The 24,557-nt window shown below is 39.8% G+C and overlaps 1 protein-coding gene across 1 annotated transcript in view; it reads right to left on the reverse strand.

The window, feature by feature from the left end:
• Positions 1–4,220: 4,220 nt before the first annotated feature.
• The window catches only part of LOC105485134 (schlafen family member 12 like), a 64,082-nt gene continuing 43,745 nt past the window's right edge, over positions 4,221–24,557 (reverse strand). Inside the window, exons 3-5 of the mRNA XM_011747338.3 lie at positions 15,212–16,290; positions 13,856–13,966; positions 4,221–10,764 (exon numbers count right to left, since the gene is read on the reverse strand). Coding sequence (XP_011745640.3) covers positions 10,214–10,764; positions 13,856–13,966; positions 15,212–16,290 — 1,741 coding nt within the window. The 3' untranslated portion in view covers positions 4,221–10,213. The remainder of the gene's footprint in view (positions 10,765–13,855; positions 13,967–15,211; positions 16,291–24,557) is intronic.

A 24,557-nucleotide genomic window follows, 5' to 3' on the forward strand; every position in this document is an offset into this window, starting at 1 on the left:
GTTCAATTTCCATGTAGTTGTGTGATTTTTAAGTAAATTTCTTAATCTTGAGTTCTCATTTGATTGTGCTGTGATCTGAGAGACTGTTATGATTTCAGTTGCTTTGCACTTGCTGAGGAGTGTTTTACTTCCAATTATGTGATCGATTTTAGAGTGAGTGCCATGTGGTGATGAGAAGAATGTATATTCTGTTGTTTTGGGATGGAGAGTTGTGTAGATATCTGTCAGCTCCTCTTGATCCAGAGTTGAGTTCCAGTCTTGAATATCTTTGTTAATTTTCTGTCTCAATGTTCTGTCTAATATCGTCAGTGTGGTGTTAAAGTCTCCCACTATTATTGTGTGGGAGTCTAAGTCTCTTTGCAGGTCTCTAAGAACTGGCTTTATGAATCTGGGTGCTCGTGTATTGGATGTATATATACTTAGGATAGTTAGCTCTTCTTGTTACATTGATCCCTTTACCATTATGTAATGCCTTTCTTTGTCTTTTTTTATCTTTATTGGTTTAAAGTTTTATCGGAGACTAGGATTGCAACCCCTGCTTTTTTCTGCTCTCCATCTGCTTGGTAAATATTCCTCCATCTCTTTCTTTTGAGCCTATGTTTGTCTGTACACGAGTTGAATACAGCATACCAATGAGTCTTGACTCTATCCAGCTTACCATTCTGTCTTTAATTGGGGCATTTAGCCCATTTACATTTAAGGTTAATATTCTTATGTGTTAATTTGATCCTGTCATCATGATGCTAGCTGGTTATTTTGCAGACTTGTTTATATGGTTGCTTCATAGTGTCACTGGTCTGAGTACTTCAGTGTGTTTTTGTAGTGGCTGGTAATGGTTTTTCCTTTCCATATTTAGTGCTTCCTTCAGGAGCTCTTGCAAAGGCAGGCCTGGTGGTTGTGAATTCCCTCAGCTTTTTTTTTTTTTTTTTTTTTTTTTTAATCTAAAAAGGATCTTATTTCTCCTTTGCTTATGAAACTTAGTTTGCCCGGAAATGAAATTCTGGGCTGGAAATTCTTTACTTAAGAATGTTGAATATTGCCCCCCAATCTCTTCCGGCTTCTGTTGAGAAGTCTGCTGTTAGTCTCATGGGCTTCTTTTTGTAGGTGACCTGGCCTTTCTCTGTGGCTACCCTTAACATTTTTTCTTTCATTTTGACCTTGGAGAATCTGAACGATTATGTGTCTTGGGGTTTATCTTCTCATGGAATATCTTACTGGGGTTCACTGCATTTCCTGAATTTGAATGTTGGCCTGTCTTGCTAGGATGGGGAAGTTCTCTTGGATGATATCCTAAAGTATGTTTTCCAACCTGGTTCCATTCTCCCCACCTCTTTCAGGTACCCCAATCAATTGTAGGTTTGGTCTTTTTACATTATCCCATATTTCTTGGAGGTTTTGTTCATTCTTTTTACTTCTTTTTTCCTCTAATCTTGTTTGCCTGACTTATTTGTAGTTTGGTTCCATTTTGGTCATAGAACACACTCTAAGTATAATTTCAATTCTTTAACATTTGTTTAGCTTTGTTTTATGGCTCAGGTTCTGTTCTATCTTGATAAATGTTCCATAGGCATTTGAGAAGAATATATGTTTTCCTGTTGTTGGGTAGCATGTTCTATATATGTCGTTAGATCCTGTTGACTGGTGATGTTAAGTTCTTCTGTATCCTTGCAGATTTTCTTTAAGATGGGGTCTCACTCTGTCACTGAAGCTGGAGTGCAGTGGCATGATCATAGTTCACTGTGACCTCATTTCCTGGACTCAAGCAAGCCTCCCACTTCAGCCTCTCAAGTAGCTAGAACTACAAGCGTGCACCAACACGCCCGCCCCCAATTTTTTTTAAGGATGGGGTCTTGCTGTGTTGTGCAGGCTGCTCTCAAATCTGCCTTATAGATTTTTTGGTCTACTTCTACTACAAGGTACTGTACAAAGGTGTTGACGTCCCTAACTACAATTGCGAAGTCTGTTTCTCCTTTCAGTGCTATCACTTTTTGTGTCACATATTTTGCAGCTCTGTTGTTCGATACACATACATTTAGATTGCCATATCTTCTTGGTTAACTGATCTTTTCATCATTATTATACTGTCCCTATCTGTCTCTGGTAATTTTCTTGACTTTATCTGATATTAGTATAGCCATGCCTGCTCGCCTTTGTTTTGTTTTTTAGACGAAGCCTTGCTCTGTCACCCAAGCTGGAGTGCAGTGGCACAATCTTGGCTCACTGCAGCCTCAGCATCCCAGGTTCAAGTGATCCTCCCACCTCAGCCTCCCAAGTAGCTGAGCTTACAGGCGCCCACCACCAAGCCCACCTAATTTTTGTATTTTTAGTAGAGATGGGGTTTCACCATGTTGGCTAGGCTGGTCTTGAACTCTTGGCCTCAATTGATCCACCACCTTGGCCTCCCAGAGTGCTGGAATTACAGGTGTGAGCCACCATGCCTGGTCCTACATATGTCTTTTTCCATCATTTTATTTTCAACTTTCATACATTTGAAGTGAGTTCCTTATAGACAGCATACAGTGGGTCATGATTGTTAATCCACTCTGCCAAATGGTTCTTTAATTGGTATATTTAGACCCTTTATATATTATATAATTATTGATATGTTTGGGCTTAAGTATGCCATTTTATTTTTTGATTTCTATTTCTTCTCTGTGTTTTTAATATTTTTTCTTTTCCCTGCCTTCTTATGGGTTATGAATGTTGCGCAGAATTCTGAGTTATCTATTATGTTTTTAGTGTATCTCCTTGTATAGCTTTTATAGTAATTATAAAAGCTGTAATAGGTATTATATTATACATACATAATTTTTCACAGTGAACTGGTGTCATTTTACTAGTTCTACTGAAATATAGAAATTTTACCTCCAGTCATGTCTTTTTAGCCACATTTCCTTATTTATAATAAAATTATATTAAATATTTCCTCTAAAAACATGTAAAACCACATCAGAGAATGTTATAATTTTTACTCCAACTGTCAAACATAATTTAGAAGACTCAAGCAGAGAAAGCAAGCCTATTGCATTTACCCATATTTTTATTTATTGTGTTCTTTCTTCTTTTCTTATGTTCCGTAACTCCTTCTTTTTTTTTCATTGCCTCTCTGTTTAGGTAACTTTTTTTAGCTGTTCTGTTAGAGTAGGTCTTTTCGTGATGGCGATTAATTCTCTTATTTTTCTTCATCTGAGAATGCCTTGGTTTTCCTTTCATTCCTAAAGAAAACATTCTCTGTGCGTAGGATTCTGAGTTGAGAGTTCCTTTTATTCAGTACTTGAAAAATGTTATGACATTTCCTTCTGTTCTCCGTGATTCCACCGTCATTCAAATTGTTATTCTCTATAAAGAAGGTGTTTTCACTGGCTGCTTTAAATATATTTTATGTCCTTAGTTTTCAGAAATTTAATTAAAATTTGTCTCGGTACAAATTTCTTTGAGTTTGTCTTGTTTGGGATTTGCTTAGCTCCTTGAATCTGTGTTTACCTGAGTTATCAGGTAAATATCCAAGAGAACAAAAGAGGAAAAAAATGATTGGGATAAAGGAGACCAAAAGGAGTAAAAGAGAGAAGGAAAATTTTACCCTTGAGATACAAGCCACTCTGAAAGATTTTGTTTAATGAAAACGTGGGAGAAAGGGGACTGCAGGGAAAGGCTACTGTCAAGAAGCACCGTGTCCATTTCTCCTCCATTCTTTCCTCTTATGAGCCAAAGATAGAAACTAAAACAACCTAAAACTAGGGGGTTGTTTGTGATGGATCCCCGACCAGATTACTTAAGGGTTCATATCTGCTGCTCGCACCCTGAAGGCTGAGCACTGAGCAAAGGCCATGATGCCTACCTGAGGAGTAGGTATCCCTAAGAACCCAAACATCCCAGAATGTGTCTGGGAACATACCAAGGAAAACAGTCTCATTGCAAACAGTAGGCAAAGAGCCAGAATATTTGCTTAAAAGAAGCTTAGGGCTGGATGATGGGGCAGATCTCTGGAGCTGTCCTGCTGCCACCCAGGAATACCTTGTATGTAATAAATTCAATAAATCCTAATAAATTCATCTACTTACAAACCTAGATTTGTCTCAACCATTCTTTGGTTTCTTGGCACTTTCTCAGTTTGGGAGTATGTTGCAGTGCCAGTTTTTTTTTTTTTTTTTTTTTTTTTTTTTTTTTTTGTAACAGCCTGAGGGAGAGGAATAGAAAAAAAAAAATCATAATAACCTGAATTCAGGGTGCCTTAGTCTATTTTGTGTTGTTATAAGGAATTCCTGAAGCTGCGTAATTTATAAAGAAAAAGGATGCATTTGGCTCACAATTCTGATGTCTAGAAAAGTTCAACATTGGGCATCTGCATCCGGTTATGTCCTCAGGCTGCTTCCACTCGTGGCGGGAGTCAAAGAGGAGCCAGTGTGTGCAGAGATCACAAGGCAAGAGAGGAAACAAAAGTAGGGAGAGGTGCCAGAGTCTTTTTAACAACCAGCTCTTATGGGAACTAATAAAGTCAGAACTCACTCACCCCAAGAAAGGGCATTAATCTATTCATGAGACATCTTCCCCCATGACCCAAACACCTTCCACTGGGCTCCCTCTCCAACACTGAGGATCAAATTTGAACATGAGGTTTGGAGGGGATCAAACATCCAAACTATAGCACAGGGAGAGAAAAAAAAAATAACCAACTGAATTATATGTAGATATAATTTTTGTTAATTTTTATTTTAGGTTTGGGGGCACATGTGAAGGCTCATTACACAGGTAAACATGTGTCATGGGGTTTTTTAACACATATTACTTCATCACCCAGGTATTAAGCCCATACCCAATAGTTAACTTTTCTGCTTCTCTCCCTCCTCCCTCAAATAGACCCCAGTGTCTGTTGTTTCCTTTTTGTGTTCATAAGTTCTTTCATTTAGCTTCCACTTATCAGTGAGAAGATGCTGGACTTGGTTTTCTGTTCCTGAGTTAGTTTGCTAAGGGTAATGGCCTCCAGTTCCATCCATGTTCCTGCAAAAGACATGATCTTATTCTTTTTGATGGCTGCATAGTAGTCCATGGTGTATATGTACCACATTTTCTTTATCTAATCTGTCATTGATGAGCTTTTAGGTTAATATAGACATAATGAATAGATTGTACATGTACATAGATATAGATATCAAACGTATATCTAAATTAAAACAAACATCCATAATTTCACCCAATTGGAAATCCAAAATTTATATACCAAAGAATTTATATAACAAAAAGATAGATAAGGTTGTGATTGCATTTAGAACTGTAAGGGTTTTTTTGTTTGTTTGTTTTTTGTTTTTTGTTTTTAGAGATGGAGTCTTACTCTGTCACCCAGGCTGGAGTGCAGTGGCGTGATCTCGGCTCACTGCAACCTCCGCCTCCCAGGTTCAAGTGATTCTCCTGCCTCAGCTTCCCAAGTAGCTTGGACTACAGGAGTGCACCCCCACATCCAGCTATCTGTTGGCCAGATTGGTCTTGAACTCCTGGCCTCAAGTGATCTGCCTGTCTCGGCCTCCCAAAGTGCTGGGATTACAGGCATGAGCCACCATGCCTGGCCAGAACTGAAAGCTCTAAATTAACTTTAACATTTGCCAAAATGCACCAATTGAGAAACCTCATGGACTTAATAAATACTCAAATTATGCTTATGCCTGAGATTCCAACAAATTTAAACATTATACCCCAAATAAATTTAAAAGATAGCTAAATCACTTTTTAAAAATAGCTATGCCTTATTTTATATCTTGATTGAATTGCCCATAGTTGTTGTACTCAGTGCCTTAAAGTATCTCATATTGAACATAGACTCCATGACACAATAAGTAATAAATTAAAATTAAATTTTTGGCACTCAAAATTGGCTTGATAAAATAGGATCATATAAATCCCGTTAAAATAGTTAATATCATTCAAGGTAAGTTAAAATAGGCCCTTGAAGGACTGAAAGTTGTTACCTAAAACCTCATTTATATAACATAAAAGGGATAAAGGGGATAATTATTCCCTGCTGCTTGTCCATTTAACAGCCCAGTGTTGCCTGTTCTTAAACCTGGAAAATAATAAGCAGCAGGCACCTCACGGTGGAGGACTACAACATTAATGCTGTGGACTTATCTACTAGGGCCTCATATCCAGTATCTAATATGACTAAAATTACCAACTCTATCCAGTCAATAACTGCTAAATACTCTGTTCTTACAGACTTGGCTAATATGTTCAATATGTTCAATTCCATGCCAATTTCAACAGACTCCACTGTAGTTTGCCTCTATTGTGGAAGAGACACAATATACCTTTTGCAGGCTACACCTCGGTACCTTCATAATTTTGCATTGATGCACACATCTTACAGACAAGATCCTTTTTAATACTTAATTTTTCTAGAGTAGGTTCACAGCAACATTGAGCAGAAAGTACAAAGATTTTCCATATACCCACTGCCCGCATTCATGCATAGCCTCCCCCATTAGCAATATCTCCCATTAGCGTGGTACATTTGTTACAATCAATTAATCTAAATTAATACATCATAATCACTCAAAATCCATTGGAACTTCTACATTAGCATTCATTCTTCTTGTACATTTTATGGGTTCGGAAAAATGTATAATGACATATATCCATTATATAGTATCAAACACAGAATTTTCATTGCCTTAAGAATCCTCTGTGGGTCAACTATTCATTCCTCCCACTCCCTTAATCCTTGGAAACCACTGATCATTTTACTGTCTCCATAATCTTGCCTTTTACAAAATGTCATATAGTTGGAATCATACAGTATATGGCTTTTTCAGATGGCCTTCTTTTTAAAGAGACAGGGACAGACAAGATCTTAAGTGCATGCATCTTCCTCTGGGAGCACAGATATGATATTACATTAATAACCTCCTCCAAGGAGATGTCATTTAGTCTACTCATATGGACATAAAAGTGCAACATCTTTTCATCCTTTTTGTGTTCTCATGGCAAAATATTCTTCACTTACAAATTTTACTTAATCTCATTGATTCTGTAACTTATAAATCAACCCACTTTAAATGTGGCCCCCTCAAAAAAAAGGCTCTACAAGCTATCCAAATTAATACCAACAGACACACCCATTGGTGCCTGCAGAGATTCCTTTACTGAGGAGACTTTAACAAGCTCTACTCATGCCTCCTAAAGTCTAGGCCACCTGTGTTGGCTACGAATTGCCTGAGTGCTCTCAGCCTCATGCTATATGCCATTAAAACCACAAATGACTAGCTCTATACTGGGCTCTCCTGGACATAGAGGCTCTCACAGATTCTGAGTCCGTGACCCTCCATACCTAGCTACCTGTTATGCTTTCGGTCATGGAAACAGCACCCTGTAAGCTCAGCCCCTCAGAGGGCCCAGGTTTGTCTCTATCCTGTCTCAAGGAGGCTACCAAGTCCTGGGGTCTCTAGCATATTCACACGCAGAAGGGAGTGACGTCCCCTGTCCTTGGTCCCTTGCCAGATGCCATAGTGCTGGAGGAGGTCACCTCTCCCCCAGACCCCTTGGCTACCTGGGAAGCTCCTTTGGATTGACTGAGTGAAGAGCAGTAGAAGTTCACAAACTATATGAATGCCACTGCCAACCACCATACGTGATGGAGCTAGGTGGAATATTACTGAATGCTGGATGCCCTGGCCAACAAATGGCCCCATCTCCACATTCTTTATGAAGAGTTGAGCCATTGCCTAATGAATTGTCCCTTTTAGATTAAGGAACACTAAGAACCTCTTTCCTCTTAGATATCCAAAATCACATGCCTGTGTATATTAAGGCCACCATATGAGGCCTTACAATTACCGAGGTGATAACCAAGGCAGACATTTCACATTGCAAAATACACCCTGAATGGGCTCCTGAAAGAGGCATTCAATAAAACTTTCATGACTCTAATAGGTCCCAAATAGCCATTTTAACTGAGAAACATAAGAGTCTCTCCAAACAACTTCTTTTAAAGTTCCAGTCCAACAAACGGACCTCTCAATGTGTCTTTATCTTGCCCCAGGCTTTAACTTAATTTTATAGATTTTCAATATCAAACCCCTCCCATCAGAGGGACACAGCAAGTGTGTATATTCTCTGGGGACCAATTAATAGTGATTGTCCAATGGGCTAGGCAGCTGCTTATCTGATATAAGACCCGTTTGAGCCTAAACTTCAACCATAAAACAAGCAAGCAAGAAAAACCAAAACTCTGTCAAATGCAGCTGCACACCATTCTGTTTTGTTTATCTTTTTTGTTTTGTTTGTTTGTTCTTGCTTTTTGTTTTCGTCTGAGACAGGGTCTCACTCTGTTACCCAGGCTGGAGTGCAGTGGCATGATCATGAATCACTCCCCTCCTCTACCTCCTGGGTTCAGGCAATCCTCTCACCTCAGCCTCCCGAGTAGCTGCAACCACAGGCACACGCCACCACACCCAGCTAATTTTTTATGGTTTTTGTAGAGACAGGGTTTTACCATGTTGCCCAGGCTGGTCTTGAATGCCTGAGCTCAAGCAATCCACCTTCCTTGGCATCCCAAAGTGCTGGGATTACAAGCATGAGCTGTCATGCTCAGCCTGCTGATCTTACTATTGATGTGGGTGCTTTTGTTGTTTTACCATCTAGAGGCACCAACCCTCCATACAAGCCATTGTTTCAATCAATCATGGCAAATGCTAAGCCCCACATCAACCTGAGTCTGTATCCACTTAAAAGAAACACTCAAGACCTATATCCTAGATGACATTTTCCTGCATCGGAGCTCAATTTTAAGCAGAGAAACAGCAAGATGTGATTCCAGTCTTCATGTAAATTTTGTGGTGTTTAGAGAAAGGACTGGAGATGATGCTGCCTCAGATGACACCGATCCAGCTTACCATCAGAGATGAATTTACTCCTGCACCAGACATGGCATCACCCTAGACACAAAAACCTTCGCCCCAGTGACATCCATGGACTGTCTCTTCTCAGGCACAAACTGGACACAGAACATTTAGCCTTTTTTCCTCTGATATCAGGGATTCTATTATGTTTCTGAGTGTACTGTCTGCTTAGCCTATCATCCTGGCATACTCCTTGTCTCAGCCAAAACATACACCCCACACTCCCATGCCTGAAGGAAAATTTAACAGTAGTTATCACTACCTATGCCATTCTAAAAATTAATGGAGGGCCAAGCACAATGACTTGTGCCTATAATTCCAGCACTTTGGGAGGCTGAGGCAGGAGGATTGCTTAATTCCAGGAGTTCCAAGCCAGCCTGGGCAACATGGGGAAACCCCGTCTCTACAAAACATATAACAGTTGGCTGGGCATGGTGGTGTATGCCTGTAGTCCCAGCTACTCAAGAGTCTGAGGCAGGGGAATCTCCTGATGTCGGGAGGTCAAGGCTGCAATGAGCTGTGACCACACCACTGCACTCCAGCCTGTGACAACTCTTGACCTCAAGTGATCCACCTACCTCCGCAAGTTCTCCATTTTGATTAATCTCTTCATTGGCTGAATTTCATTGCAATGTAGTTTTCAAGAAGATATTAGAGAACTATGTTTTCCATGTCCATTGGATAAGAATGTCGGATATTTCCTTTATAGTCAAATGACATCTTGGTATGGCAAAACATGTGTAGATAATTAATTTTCCTAATATCCCTTAAGGAATATTTATAAAGAACTTATGAAGAAGTGAACATAGGCTAATCCCAGTTTTCCAACATCACGTCAAGTTGCTTAACTTGCAAAGTTTTCAAAGACGTATTTTTAGAGAATTAGAGAATGTTATCAAATATATAATGAAAAATATTTCTGTAGCCCAGTCCATCTTCCATGATCCAAGTGAGCATTGGACAAGATTTAAACATCCTTATCTATACTGATTATCTGGGAGACACTGGAAAATGTCAAAGGCGAATTGGTCTGTAAAAGAATTGATTCTCTGGCCGGGCGCGGTGACTCACATCTGTACTCCTAGCACTTTGGGAGGCTGAGGCGGGTGGATCACGATGTCAGGACTTCAAGACCAGCCTGGTCAAGGTGGTGAAACCCCATCTCTACTAAAAATACAAAACAAAATAGCTGGGTGTGGAGGCGGGCACCTGTAATCCCAGCTACTCAGGAGGCTGAGGCAGGGAATTGCTTGAACCCAGGAGGCAGAGGTTGCAGTGAGCCAAGATCATGCCACTGCACTCCAGTCTGGGCAACAGAACGAGATTCATCTTAAGAAAAAGCAAACAAACAAAAACAAAATGAACAAACAAACAAACAAAAAGATTTGATTCTCCTCAGGTAAGATATTTGAAAGAGCCTCTTCCAAGTCTTTCACTGTTCGAGTTGTTGTCCGATAGTAGGATTCAGGGTAAATTACTTGCAAGTTTAAATCATACTGGCAGCTTGTCTTGCCTTCAGGACTCAAGTAGAAGATCTTTGTCATGACACACACTTTTTCAGTGTAACCACCAATTTTTGCCAGTTTCTGCTTTAAGGTTAGGGCAGTTTGTGTAGAATAGCCTTTAAACTCCTCATCCTGTACCGTGTGGAAGGTGTATAGGACTGGAGGCTTGTCCTGGGAAATCAGAAGAGCATCACAGAGGACTTTGTGGTTCTCTTGCAAGCCCAGATCCAAAGACCAGCTCCTAGAGAAGATTAGTGAGCCCTTACTGACAGAGCCCATTTCTTCACATATTAATTGCTCAAGTCCTTCATGCTGTGAGAACAGATTTCTGCAGAGGGTTTCTGGAGTACAAGTTATCTTTTCTGATAGCCCTAGATGGGGAAATAATGATAAATTATAAAAGATTGAGAACTTCCAACTTAAGCCATGGATACAAAGCAGCTTGTATCAGATTAATTCTCCCACCAAAAGCAACTATAAAAGCGTGTAAAAGTGTATCAGGGCCAAGCATGGTTGCTCACACTTGTAATAACAACACTTTGGGAGGCAGAGGCAGGAGGATCACTTGTGCCCAGGTGTTCAACACCAGTCTAGGCAACATTGTAAGACCTCTTCTCTACAAAAAGGTTAAAAAGTTAGCCAAGCATGGTAGTGCATGTTGGTAGTCCCAGCTACTCAGGAGGCTGAGGTGGGAGGATCACTTGAGCCCAGGAAGTTGAGGCTGCAGTGAGCTGAGATCATGCCACTGCACTCCAGCCTGGGCAACAGGGTGAGACCCTGTCTCAAAAAATATATACATTTATATATATATTTTTTAAAATTTATATATATGTATATATATAACATAAAACTATTATTTAAAGGACTGGAGAGCAACCAATACAAGCAGGACTTAAAGGTCTACAATCTTTAATAGAGAAGAAGCACAGGAAGTAGCTTCACATTCACCTCTGCTTTTTCCCTAAGGAGATTTTCCATATCACAGCATTGGTAAATAGAGCCCACACAGAAATCAGCAGTTTTACTAGGCTAAAGAAAAAAGAGGTCAGAATTCAGGGCGGCCAGAGGAGCTGGGATTTCAGAAGCAAAATCCCAGAGAAGATGAAACTGCAGAGAAGCCAAAATCTACCTACAAATTTCCCTCAACTCACTGGCTAATACAGGTGAGATGAAACACAGAAGAAAATATAAACTGGGGCTGGGTGCAGTGGCTCATGCCTGTAATCCCAGCACTTAGGAGACAGAGGCAGGTGGATTGCTTGAGCCCAGGAGTTTGAGACCAGCCTGGGCAACATGGTAAAATCCTGTCTCTACAAAAAATACAAAAATTAGCTGCAGTTAACTGTAATCATGCTACTGCATTCCAGCCTGGGCAACAGTGTGAGACCCTGTCACAAAAAGAAGGGAAGGGAAGGGAAGGGAAGGGAGGGGAGGGGAGGGAGGGGAGGGGGAGGGGAGGGGAGGGAGGGGAGGGGAAGGGAAGGGTAAGGGAAGGGGAAAGGAAAGGAAAGGAAAGGAAAGGAAAGGAAAGGAAAGGAAAGGAAAGGAAAGGAAAGGAAAGGAAAGGAAAGGAGAAAATATCAACTGATCAACTGGGAGATTAAAGAGCTGAACATCAATTTCATCAGCTTCATGGTGCTCAGGAGACACAAATTGGAATTCAACTCCCAGCCAAGTAGAGGGGTCTTGGTAAATATCCCAGACTTTAAGACCCCAGAAGAGCCATGACCTAGTAATTGTGCAAAATTAAAAGCTACTATACCTAGAAAAGCATAAAACAAAACTTCAAAAGAATAAAAGTAATCACCGGTGCTCTACCTGCCTGCCAAAAAAAAAAAAAAAAAAATGTGTAACCCTATCTGGAGAAATGCAACATCTACTGAAGTCTCTACAATTTGTAATCCATGATACTATACAAAATTAAGAGACAGGATAAAAATCAGAACAAATTACTAGAAAATAAGAGAAAAACTGGATGAGAGAAAAAGACTGGCAAGTGCTTCAGATATTGGAGTCATCAAAGAGGGACTTTAAAATTACTATAATATCTTTTTTAAAAGCCCCCAAAAGATAAAATAGATGAAAAGATAAAGATATCCTGATTCTCTTACAGGCTCAGAAAATTGAAATCAATGGATAAAAATCATCAGGGGTTTGATACCCTTAAGCCCCGCTTTGTTCAAGGGTCAATTGTATGTAGTAATATCCCAGAGGTAGCGTGACAGATCAGTGGGTGAAACTGAGTTTTCAGTAACTGGATCTAGGAAAAGTGGTTATCCACATGGGATAAAATGAAATAGCCCCCTACATCACTGCTTATAGATGTGGATTACATATTTAAATGTTAAGTGCAAAATTTTTAAATTTTTAAAAGAAAATAAACAGAAATATCTTGATAACCCCAGGGTAGGGAAAGATCTCTTATACAAGGCACAAAGAGCACTAAACCACAACATTTTCAAATGGTAAGTTTGACTATATCCAATTTAAAACTACTAAGGAGAATATGCCTTGCAAAAAGAAAAAATGCAAGTCATGAACTTAGAGAAGACATCTGAAATCCGTAATATCTGTGACTAAATGAGAATTTTATGTTAGAATATGTGAATTACTCCTAGAAATCAGTAAGTAAAAGACAAAACCTATTACAAAAATGAGCAAAAGACAGAATCGCCACTTCATAGAAGATACAATATCTTCTATGGCAATAAGCATATGGAGAGGTGCTCAACCCAATCAATAACCAGGGAAAGGCATACCAAAAAGAGATAGCATTTTATACCCATTTGACTGAGGGAGAAAAGAAGTTCAAGAGGTGAACAAGCAGAAAGATGAAGAGAGAAGTCTGGCATTGGAAGAGATGTGGCATTTCCAATATATTGCTGGTGGGAGTAAAGTGAGCCACCTACTTTGGAAATTATCTTATTGGCATTATCTTATTACTTAAATATTCACACACTGCCTGAACCAACAATTCTACCCCTACTTAGGCACCCAAGAGAAACTCTTGCACGTATGCATCAAAAGACTGAATAAGAATATTAAAGGTAACACTGTTCACAAAGCAGAAAACAGGAAGTAACTCATTGCCTATCAACAACAACAGGTGAATAAATCAGAGATGCTGAGTATTTCTTCAGTAACTGAATATAGCCATGCCTGAAGCTGGGTGCCAGTCCAGACTGCTCAGTGACATGATGTATATTCTTCCTTTTCTGCTTAAACTAAGCTGAATTGGGTTGCTCTTATTTTCAAGTAAAGAAGTTTCTATTACACCAAGAAAATTATAATCCAAAGCTAAAGAAATAGAATTTGACAAATTCAATGACTAAAAACACCAAAGAATTTCCATAAACACAAGAATGTGCTTCCATAACAAATGTCAAGACAGAGCTAGTTTGAAGAGAAGGAGGTTTAAACATAGTCGCACCAACAACTCCATGGAAGCCAGAATTAAACTACCTGGAAGGTGATATCTCCGTGGCTGAATTTTGAAGTTAATATATTCACGAAGAGGACAACTCTGGGAGACAGGTGATGATGTACTCGCTGGAGAGGGCAGTTCTTCATATACTAGGGAATAATATTAGAAAACAAAATCACACTCTTAATTTGGCACAAGAGAGAGTCAACCTAAGTAATGAAAACTCTATTTAGAACTGACCCTGCATTCCCAATACAAAATATTAGATATTGTGGTTACATATTGTGGTTAGATTCCTAGGTCAGATACAAATTGTAAAATTAACCCTTGATGCTGCTGAAACACTCTATACTTGGAATGAAAATTAACAGTAAAAATGCTTTGATAGCAACTTAATACATTGCCATATAACTGACTTTATTTTAAAAGAAGTTAAAATTAGAAGAATGTGATGGCTAGTGAAGGAAAGCTGGGTTTTATGCAGATTCTGAGGGACAAGCTTGCATTTTCAGAGATTTTTGTTAAATTGCCAGTTCTGGTCTAATTTCACTGGAGTCTTTCCTTTTCCAAAACCAGATAAAATCTCAGCATTATTCTTCGCTCATTGGTACAACTTAGGGTTACTCTTTGGCTCATAAATGTGAGAGGAAGAGGGAAAAGGCTTTACAGGAAATAAATAGAAAGGGGGTAAAGAAAGATGAAAGAGCAAGTAAGTAAAAGAGTAAGTGTTCCCGAAAGAAAGCAATGGTTAGTTATAGAAACTAAGCTCTGAAAGAAAAAGGAAAAGAATTGAACAGGCTTTCCTTGAAAGTGAGCAAAGATGTGGTAGAGAAGAAACATCTAGATCTTTGCTACTAAGAGTAGATATTTACTTATTGTATGAAATATCTGTCTTCTAAGTGTGTAGAAGAAAACAAGAGGCAGGGAAGTATTGATTATATCCACCAGAGATTAGTAAATTAGATGTTGAAATTTGAAGACTTTTTTTTTTTTTTTTTTTTTTTTTTTGAGACGGAGTCTCGCTGTGTCTTCCAGGCTGGAGTGCAGTGGCCGGATCTCGGCTCACTGCAAGCTCCGCCTCCCAGGTTCACGCCATTCTCCTGCCTCAGCCTCCCGAGTAGCTGGGACTATAGGCACCCGCCACCTCGCCCGGCTAGTTTTTTGTATTTTTTAGTAGAGACGGGGTTTCACCATGTTAGCCAGGATGGTCTCGATCTTCTGACCTCGTGATCCGCCCGTCTCGGCCTCCCAAAGTGCTGGGGTTACAGGCGTGAGCCACTGCGCCCGGCCGAAATTTGAAGACTTTTAATCTCGTCCCTAATCCCAAAGATACAATAAAACCTTCCTGCCACCCAAGCCAAGTGTGTCCTTATTGCCAATCCTCCTTCCTCAACCTCGTTCTGAATCCACCATGAACTGGATCCATTCCTTCTCGGTCAGCTGCTTCACTCTGTTATCTTTCACGTGCCAGGAATCAGGCTTTTTAGCAAACACTGCACAGCAGAAGCGCTCCACTCTGAGTGCATACACATATCCACAAAGACTTCCTTTATCATATACTCCAAGGAATTTGCATAAGTAATTTATCGTCCCCTTCTCCATACAGAAGTGATGCACAGGCAGTTTCCCAATGGAATTTTTTGTTACTTCTTCTAACTTAGTAAGGTAACTCTTCTCTGATTTAAAGCCAATTATTTCTTTATCTTTATTTAGACCAACGAATAAATATCCTCCATCAGTATTTGCAAATGCAGAAACATATTGAGGGAGAATCTCTCTAATTCGTTGTAACAACTTTTCTGTTGAGAAGTTTTTAATTTCAACGTGTGTGGATTCAGTAAAGGTCAATTTTTCTTTATAATTAAGTTCTGTTCTGTTAAAAAAATCAGCAGCCAAGGCTTCCATGTTACTTTCTTCTTGTACATCAACACAGGCCCTCTTTGCGGGCAATTCTGGTCTTAAATATGCTCTCCCTCCAGTTTTTTCCTTGTCTTTGAGGAACTCCAGTGCAGCAGAAGCATTCATGACTTTTGCAGACGTTACATCTCTCTTGTACAAACTGGAGCTCAACGTGGCAATCTGCAGACTAGAGGTGTCCAGGCTCCATGATTTCACAAAAATGTGAAAATAGTTACCATTCTGCATGAAGTCCAGGAAATTAGGAACAAATGGCAGCATATTACTAAAAGAATTTTCCAAATCTAGTCCTATTCCATCTTTTTTGTAACTGTAGTCTTCATTCTCAACTTCAGCCTTGATCACTCCCCCTCCAGAATTCAGCAGAGCACACACAGCTCGTGAGATATTTTCATTCTGCTGTTTACTCAGTTGACGATCCTTCATTTTGTTTCTATTGTTCTCTCCAAGAGTGACTCTTCCCACATTTAGAACCAGCTCAGCATAATTTGTGTCTAAATCAATACTGATGTTCATTTTCCCAGCAGTTAAGCAGTTTCCAAGCAGAAGTTCTTTTCTGTAAAATAGACAGAGTCGTTAGAATAGGAGCTAAACCAGAGAGACAGCACATTCTGCATTATGAGGCAAACACAGAAAAATCCTTTACTGTATATTTTCCACTAGACTGGTAAGTATATGAGTCTGAGATAACCAATTTCTGACAAATTTTGAGCTCAGGCGGTCATAATTTATACGCCTACTGAATTTTCAAATTTGTTACAACTGTTTTATATGATCTTATTCTAATAATTTTAATTTTGTCTTTATATGTCCTTGTGTCCTTTCTCATCACTAATATTGTACAATTTGTTTTCTCTTTTCTTTCTTTAAGTAAATCCCTGGAGGGATTCTACGTTTTTATCTTCCCAGTGGACCAGGTTTTAGTCATACATATTATTTCTGCTTTACTTTTTATTTTAGTAATTTCAGCTTTTACCTTCATTGATTATCTCCTTTTATGGGAAATCCTTTTGGAAAACTGCCAGATAGGGTCTAAGAGAGTCCAGCAATAAAAATCTTAATTATTTTTTATTCTTATAAGAATGAATTAGATTCACAAATGTTGGGCATTGATCTCAAGCAAAGTAGAACAACTCACTGTGCCCTTTCCCTATCAAACATCCATGTTTTAAATGAGGTAATTGTGGCGGCAAGCCACCCAGGTGCCAAGGCAAGAGACCAAGGGCACTAGCTGTTCCAGTATAATAAAGAAAAAATATAGAATTAAGAATAGGTATACTAAAAATAGATTATAGATATGATTCTATATGATTATCATTAATCATTAGTTTGTAGTATTATTCTTTATTCCAATACTATAATAATCTTTGTTCTACAATTATAACCTAGAAAAAAACAGGCCATACAGAGATAGGAGCTGAAGGGACACAGTGAGAAGTGACCAGAAGACAAGAGTGTGAGCCTCTGTCACGCCCTGACAGGGCCATTAGAGGGCTCCCTGGTCTACTGGTAACGCCAGCACCTGGGAAGGCACCTGTTACCTAGCGGACCTTGGTCTAGTGGTAGCGTCAGTGCCTGGGGAAGGCACCCATTACTCAGCAGACCGGGAAAGGGAGTCTGCCTTCCCCAGGGGAGTTAGAGAAGACTGCTCCACCACCTCTTGTGGAGCAGCCATCTGGAGGCCTAACCATCTCCCTGTGATGCTATGCCTCAGCAGTCACGTTCCTGGTCCACTTTCATGTTCCACGCTGTACACCTGGCTCTGCCTTCTAGATAGCAGTAGCAGAATTAGTGAAAGTACTAAAAGTCTTTGAAATGCATAGAAAAAATAATGGCATGAGCTGTCCTCTCTCCACCTTGGCTACCAAACAGGGAAGGGCCCCCTGTCCAGTGGACACGTGACTCACATGACCTTACCTATCATTGGAGATGGCTCACACTCCTTACCCTGCCCCTTTGTCTTGTATCCAATAAATAACAGTGCAGCCTGGCATTCGGGGCCACTACTGGTCTCCACACCTTGGTGGTAGTGTCCACCTGGCCCAGTTGTTTTTGTTCTATCTCTTTGTCCTGTGTCTTTATTTCTATGATGTCTCATCTCCACACATGAGGAGAAAAACCCACAGACCCTGTAGGACTGGACCCTACAGGTAATATTGGTTTTTTTGTTTGTTTGTTTTGTTTTGTTTTGTTTTGTTTTGTTTTGTGACAGAGTTTTGCTCTTGTTGCCCAGGCTGGAGTGCAATGGCACAATCTCAGGTCACTGCAACCTCCGCCTCCTGGGTTCAAGGGATTCTCCTGCCTCAGCCTCCCAAGTAGCTAGGATTACAGGCACCTGCCACCACACCTGGCTAATTTTTTTTTTTTTTTTTTTTTGTATTTTTAGTAAAGACAGGGTTTCACCATGTTGGCCAGGCTGGTCTCCAACTCCTGACCTCAGATGATCCGCCTGCCTCAGCCTCCCAAAATTCTGGGATTACAGGTGTGAGCCACCATGCCCAGTCAAGGTAATATTCTTATATACAAAACACCTGTGCCCTACCTTGAATGTTTGTGTCTTCCCAAAATTCATATGTTGAAATTCTAATGTCCAACATGATGGGGCCTTTGGGAAGTGATTAGATTAAAGGGTGGATCCCTCATGAATGAGATTAGTACTCTTCTAAAAGGGACCTTAGAAAGCTAGCAATGGCAGCCTGCCATCACAAAGGCAGAAGCAGGGAGGTGCAGTTAGGGTTGCACACTTTCTGGAGCCCATGGGAGCCCTGCCTCTTCCAAGCCGGGATGTGAGCTTCCCAGGTGCTTCTGCAGCCACCCAGACCACCACTGTAGACCCAGGCCTTCCGCTCTAAGGAGCATGCTGGAATCCTGCCCCACAACCCTGCCCCATGCAGCTGCAGTCACCCAAGTCGAGATTGCAGATTCAGGCATCCCTGCAATCTTGGGGCCTGGGAAGACTCCCCTGCCCTCGCAGGCTCAGAAGTGGCTGCTCCCACTGCCTGGCTTCTCCTTCTCCCTGCTACCAATGCCCACTCTGGTCTGAGAGCAAAGACTGGCCAAATTCCGGAGACATAAATGGTAGTGGGAGGCAGACAGATTCCTGGGTCAAAGGAAGTAGTCCCTGGTAGGGCCACATCTTCAGGGCCTGAAGGCTGGGGACCGGGCTGCCAGTCCTGTGGACTGTGGGGGCTTGTGGTGCCTCTTCTGGGGCTGCATGTGGACTGATGGCACACACTTTCTCCACTCTGAGGTCCATAAAAGCCTTGGGCTCAGCCAGAGCAGGGTCAGAGGAGGAAGAGACGAAGAGAGGACCAACTTCAGAGAGGAACTACCCTCTCTGCTGATAGCAGGAGAGGACAGGACAACCAGCTGCAGAGAGGAACTATCCTCTCTGCTGAGAGCTTCAGAGACCTGCAGAGACGTTGGGACTACAGCTGCAGAGAGGAGCAACTGTCCCCAGGGCCTCCTCTCTGCTGAGAGCAGCAGACGTAGGAAGGACCAGTAGCAGAGAGAAGCTACCCTCCCCAGGGCCTCCCCTCTGCTGACAGCTGAACATTCCACAGGATGACCTGCCTGCAGAGAGAGGAGTTACTCACTGCAGGTCTCCGTTGAGCTGTCCTAACACTTAATAAAATTCATCTTCGTCTTGTTCACCCTTCATTTGTCTGCATACCTCATTCTTCCTGGACACAGGACAAGAACTCTGGCAAAGGTGCCACCAGCCACAGAGGTTTCTGGCCAGAAAATCGACACCCCAAAGATCCCGTAACACTAGTTCACCCCTTCTGCCATACGAAAAACACAGAAGAAGTTGACAGTCTGCAATTGGAAGAGGGTCCTTACTAGAATCCAATGATGCTGGTATCTTGATCTTGGACTTCCCAGCCTCCAGAACTGTGAGTAATAAATTTCTGGTATTTAAAAGCCACTCAGTTTATGGTATTTTGTTATGGCAGGCTGACTAGACTAAGACAGTGTGCTTTAGTCTATGTATACCTAATCCATTAGCTCTTTTCCTTTAAAATCTATTGGGATCACTGTATTGCTATAGACGAAAATCTAAAAATATTGTAGGTTTTTCAAGTGGCCTAGAGACAGTTGAGAGTAAAGTCCATCATAGGTAGTAATCACTACACTAGGAAAGGGCTATAAAGGGGTCAGAATATTCCTGTCCACTGCTAGACCAATATCATGCAGATACTCAGCTAAGGTTGTGGATACCACCTGTGTCTCTATAAATTTCTGATCATGTGTAAACAATAATAAAATTGAGGCCCCAGATCATTTGGACAACTGGGGTTACATCAAGAGAATTTATATGCAAATCATGGTAGTAACATACAGAGGGAAAAAGTACCATCTATTCCATATAACATTTAACAATTTACAGGGACCAGACTAGATGTTCAATAAATGACACAACTCCTTGTGCACCAGAGTAGTCACCACTCCACATGTGATTTGGGGACTCTGTGCTTTTGCATAGGTGTGCTCTGAGACTAACGTTTTCCTCCACCTTTGTCGCCTGATAAACTCTTTATCATCCATCCCAGAACTCCCATATTTGTCCTTCATTCTCTGCTACTCCCACTGAGCTTTGTACTTGTACTTGGCACTAATTTCACCATAGATCTAGGGAAATATTTAGAAACAAAGCAGTGAAGTGGCCAGAGCAGTTGTTTTCTTTTCTTTTTTTTTTTTTTCACTCAAGCAATTATTTTATTCTAATAAATAATTTCAGAATTACATAAAATTCATAGTTAATGAAAACATAGCAAATAATTAGGATTTAACTTCTATACAGAAATGAATGAGCTCAAATATTAATTTAATTTTAGAAATTAAAGAAATTTTATATGGAAACTTTAGAAACATAAAGTTTGACCTCATAATAATTCTCACTGGAATGTGTTTAAAGTAGTAACTTTATAGTCCTATAGTGCTATTGATAACATTTTGGATATTCAGGTTAGTGAACATCATTTTTTCCCAATTTTAATAAGATTTCCTAAAACTGCAGCAACATAGTTTCTTTCAACTTTGAGTTAAATGTCTTTCTATGACTGCTTGAATAGTTCGCAACCTCCAGCATAAATGGGTTAACTATTCATAGATATTACTTTATGTGGGAGTTAAAAATATAAGAGGTAATCAGACTCACACTTTGTGTAATCAAAAATTTCATAGTTATCCAAATATAATTTACTTTATAATATAGTTACATAAATGTTGATTGTAAAACTTCCTCATTTTTGTTCATATATCTATTTTTTCCCATTACCTAATAAAAATTGTCCTATTTAATAAGCTACTAAATCTAAGGTTTGTGTAAAATTTTAAAATATTAGTCCTTCTATCTTCTTTATCTTTTCAGTTGTTTTCAAACTGCAGGAAATCAAGCAAGGAGTCCTAATCATTTAAGATACCAGAAGGAGAAGCTTTGGTTCAGTTCCTACCTTAGACATTGAACCTCAGGGGGTTCAAAGCACTTTCTGTGTTCTGGAATGCCCTCCTTGAAATTATCTAAGCCATTTTCAGTGCCAGGTACCAATCAGCACCAGCAGTGTCATCCTGGCAGGGTGCCCCAGACTGGACAGAACTACCCACATCCCCATTCCTTCCATTTGGGAAACTCAATGGCCCTTCACCCAAGAAACCCTGGGACTTGTGCCTGTGAGGTTGTCCTAGGACCTCATGGCTAGGTCCTATTCCAGGAGAATAGCCTGGCAAGTGCATTGCTCTCACCACCTGGAGCAGGATTTCTTTCACAGGATCAAGTCAGATTGGATTGCCAGGATGGTGCTGATAATGCTGATTTGGGTTGATTCAAATTGTTTATATTGACAGAGGCGCACAAAAAAATATTTACTCAGGTAAAATTTATTACTGAAGCCATCTGGTCCATGGCTTTTCTTGGTTGGGTTTTTGATTACTGATTCTATCTCCTTACTAGACATAGGTCTCTTCGGATTTTTTGGCTTTTCCTGATTCAGTGTTGGTAGGTGATGTGTTTCTAGGAATTTGTCCATTTCATCTAGGTTATTTGATTTGTTGGCATACAACTTTTCACAGTACACTCTTATAATCCTTTTGATTTCTATAAAATCAATAGTAATGTCCCTTCTTTCATTTCTGATTTTAGTTGAGATTTTTCTTTCATTAGTCTAGCTAAAGGTTTGTCAATCTTGATCTTTTCAAAAAACCAACTCTTGATTTTTCATTAATTTTTCCTACATATTTTGACTTTTTAGTATAGTCATTCTGACTAGTATGAGATGGTATTTCATCGTGATTTCACTTTGCAGCTCTCTGGTGACTAGTGATGTTGACATTTTTCACGTTTGTTAGCAACTTGTATGTCTTCTTTTGAGAAGTTTCTGTTCATGCCCTTTGCTCATTTTTTAAATGAAGTTGTTTGGTTTTTTCCTGATTCATTTAAGTTCCTTATAGATTCTGGATATTAGTCTTTTGTTGGATGCATGATTTGCAAACATTGTCTCCCATTCTACAGGTTCTCTGTTTACTCTGTTGAGACTTTTGCTGTGCAGAAGCTGTTTAGTTTAATTAGGTCTCATTTGTCTATCTTTGATTTTGTGGCATTTGCTTTTGACATCTTTATTATAAATTATTTGCCTAAGGCAATGTCTAGAAGAGTATTTCCTAGGTTTTCTTCTAGAACTTTTATAGTTTGTGGTCTTACATTTAAGTCTTAATTTTGAGTTAATTTTTGTATATGGTGAGAGATAGGGATTCAGTTTCATTCTTCTGCATATGGTTAGCCATTTATTGAATAGGGTGTCCTTTCTCCATTGGTTATTTTGGTGGACTTTATCAAAGATGAGTTGGTTGTAGGTGTGAAGCTTTATTTCAGGGGGCTCTATTCTGTTCCATTGGTCTACGTGTCTATTTTTGTATTAGTACTATGTTTTGGTTACTGTAGCCTTGAAGTGTAGTTTGAAATGCAGTAATGTGATGTAAGGCTCCCTACCCATTTTGTTCTTTTTGTTTAGGATTGCCTTGGCTATTCAGGCTCTTTTTTGGTTGCATACACATTTTAAAATCATTTTTTCTAATTCTGTGAAAATAACATTGGTAATTTCATAGGAATAGCATTGAATCTGTAGATTGTTTTGGGGAGTGTGAACATTTTAATGTTATTGATTCTTCCAACCCATGAGCATGGAATGCTTTTGCATTTGTTTGTGTTATCTGTGATTTCTTTCAGCAGTGTTTGATAGCTCTCCTCGTAAAGTTCTTTCACCTCCTTGATTAGGTGTATTCTTAAGTTTATTTTCCTTTGGCTACTATAAATGGGATTATGTTTTTTATCTGGTTCTCAGCTTGAACATTATTGTTGTATAGAAATGCCACTGATTTTGTACATTTATTTATTTATTTATTTATTTTATTTTGAGATGGAGTCTTGCTCTGTCACCTAGGCTGGGGTGCAGTGGCGCAATCTCGGCTCACTGCCAACTCCACCTCCTGAGTTCACGCCATTCTCCTGCCTCAGCCTCCTGAGTAGCTGGGACTACAGGCGCCCACTATCATGCCCGGCCAATTTTTTTTTTTTTTTTTGTATTTTTTAGTAGAGACGGAGTCTCACTGTGTTAGCCAAGATGGTCTCAATCTCCTGACCTCGTGATCTGCCCAACTAGGCCTCCCAAAGTGCTGGGATTACAGGCATGAGCCACTGTGCCCGGCCTGTACATTTATTTTTTATCCTGAGAATTTGCTGAAGTCATTCATCAGGTCTAGGAGTTTTTGGCAGAATCTTCAGGATTTTCTAGGTCTACAATCATATCATCAGCAAAGACAGATAATTTGACTCCCTCTTTTCCTATTTGGATTACTTTTATTTCTTTTTCTTGCCAGATTGCTCTGGCTAGGACTTCCAGTATTATGTTGAATAGGAATGGTGAGAGTAGATGTCATGATACCATTCTAGTTCATAAGGGAAATGCTTCCAGCATTTTCCTGTTTAGTATAATGTTAGCTGTGGATTTTCTCATAGATGGCTGTTGTTATTTTGAGGGCTGTTCCTTCAATGTCTGGTTTGTTGAGAGTTGTTAATCACAAAGGGATGTTGGATTTTATTGAATGCTTTTTCTGTGTCTATTGAGATGATCACATAGTTTTTCTTTTAATTCTGTTTCTGTGGTGAATCACATTTATTGATCTGCGTATGTTGAACCATTCTTGCATCCCAGGAATAAAGCCCTCTTTATTGTGGTGAATTAGCTTTTTGATGTGCTGCTGGAATCAGTTTTCTAGAATTTTGCTGAGGGTTTGTGCATCTATGTTTATCAGAGATATTGACCTGTAGTTTTATTTTTTCTTGTGTCCTTGTCAGATTGTGGTATCAGGATATACTGATTTCATAGAATATGATTTAGGGAGGAGTCCTCCTACTCAATTTTTTAGAACAGTTTCAGTTGGATTGGTGCCAGGTCGTTTTGTACCTCTGGTAGAATTTGTCTGTGTATCCATCTTGTCTAGGGCTTTTTTTGGTTGGTCGATTTTTTATTACTCATTGAATTTCCTTACTCATTATCTATCTGTACAGGATTGCTGCTTCTTCCTGGTTCATTCTTAGAGGTTGTGAGTTTCCAGGAATTTATCCATTTTCTCTAGATTTTCTTTTCTTTTCTTTATTTCCTTCTTTCTTTCTTTCTTGCTTTCTTCTTTTTTTTTTTTTTTAACAGGGTCTCACTCTATCACGTAGGCTGGAGTGCTGTGGTACAATCAAGGTTCACTGTAGCCTCGAACTCCTGGGCTCAAATGATTCTCCACCCTCAGCCTCCTGAGTAGCTGGGACTACAG

Source organism: Macaca nemestrina, chromosome 17 (genome assembly GCF_043159975.1).
Source record: "Macaca nemestrina isolate mMacNem1 chromosome 17, mMacNem.hap1, whole genome shotgun sequence".
Lineage (NCBI taxonomy): Eukaryota > Metazoa > Chordata > Mammalia > Primates > Cercopithecidae > Macaca > Macaca nemestrina.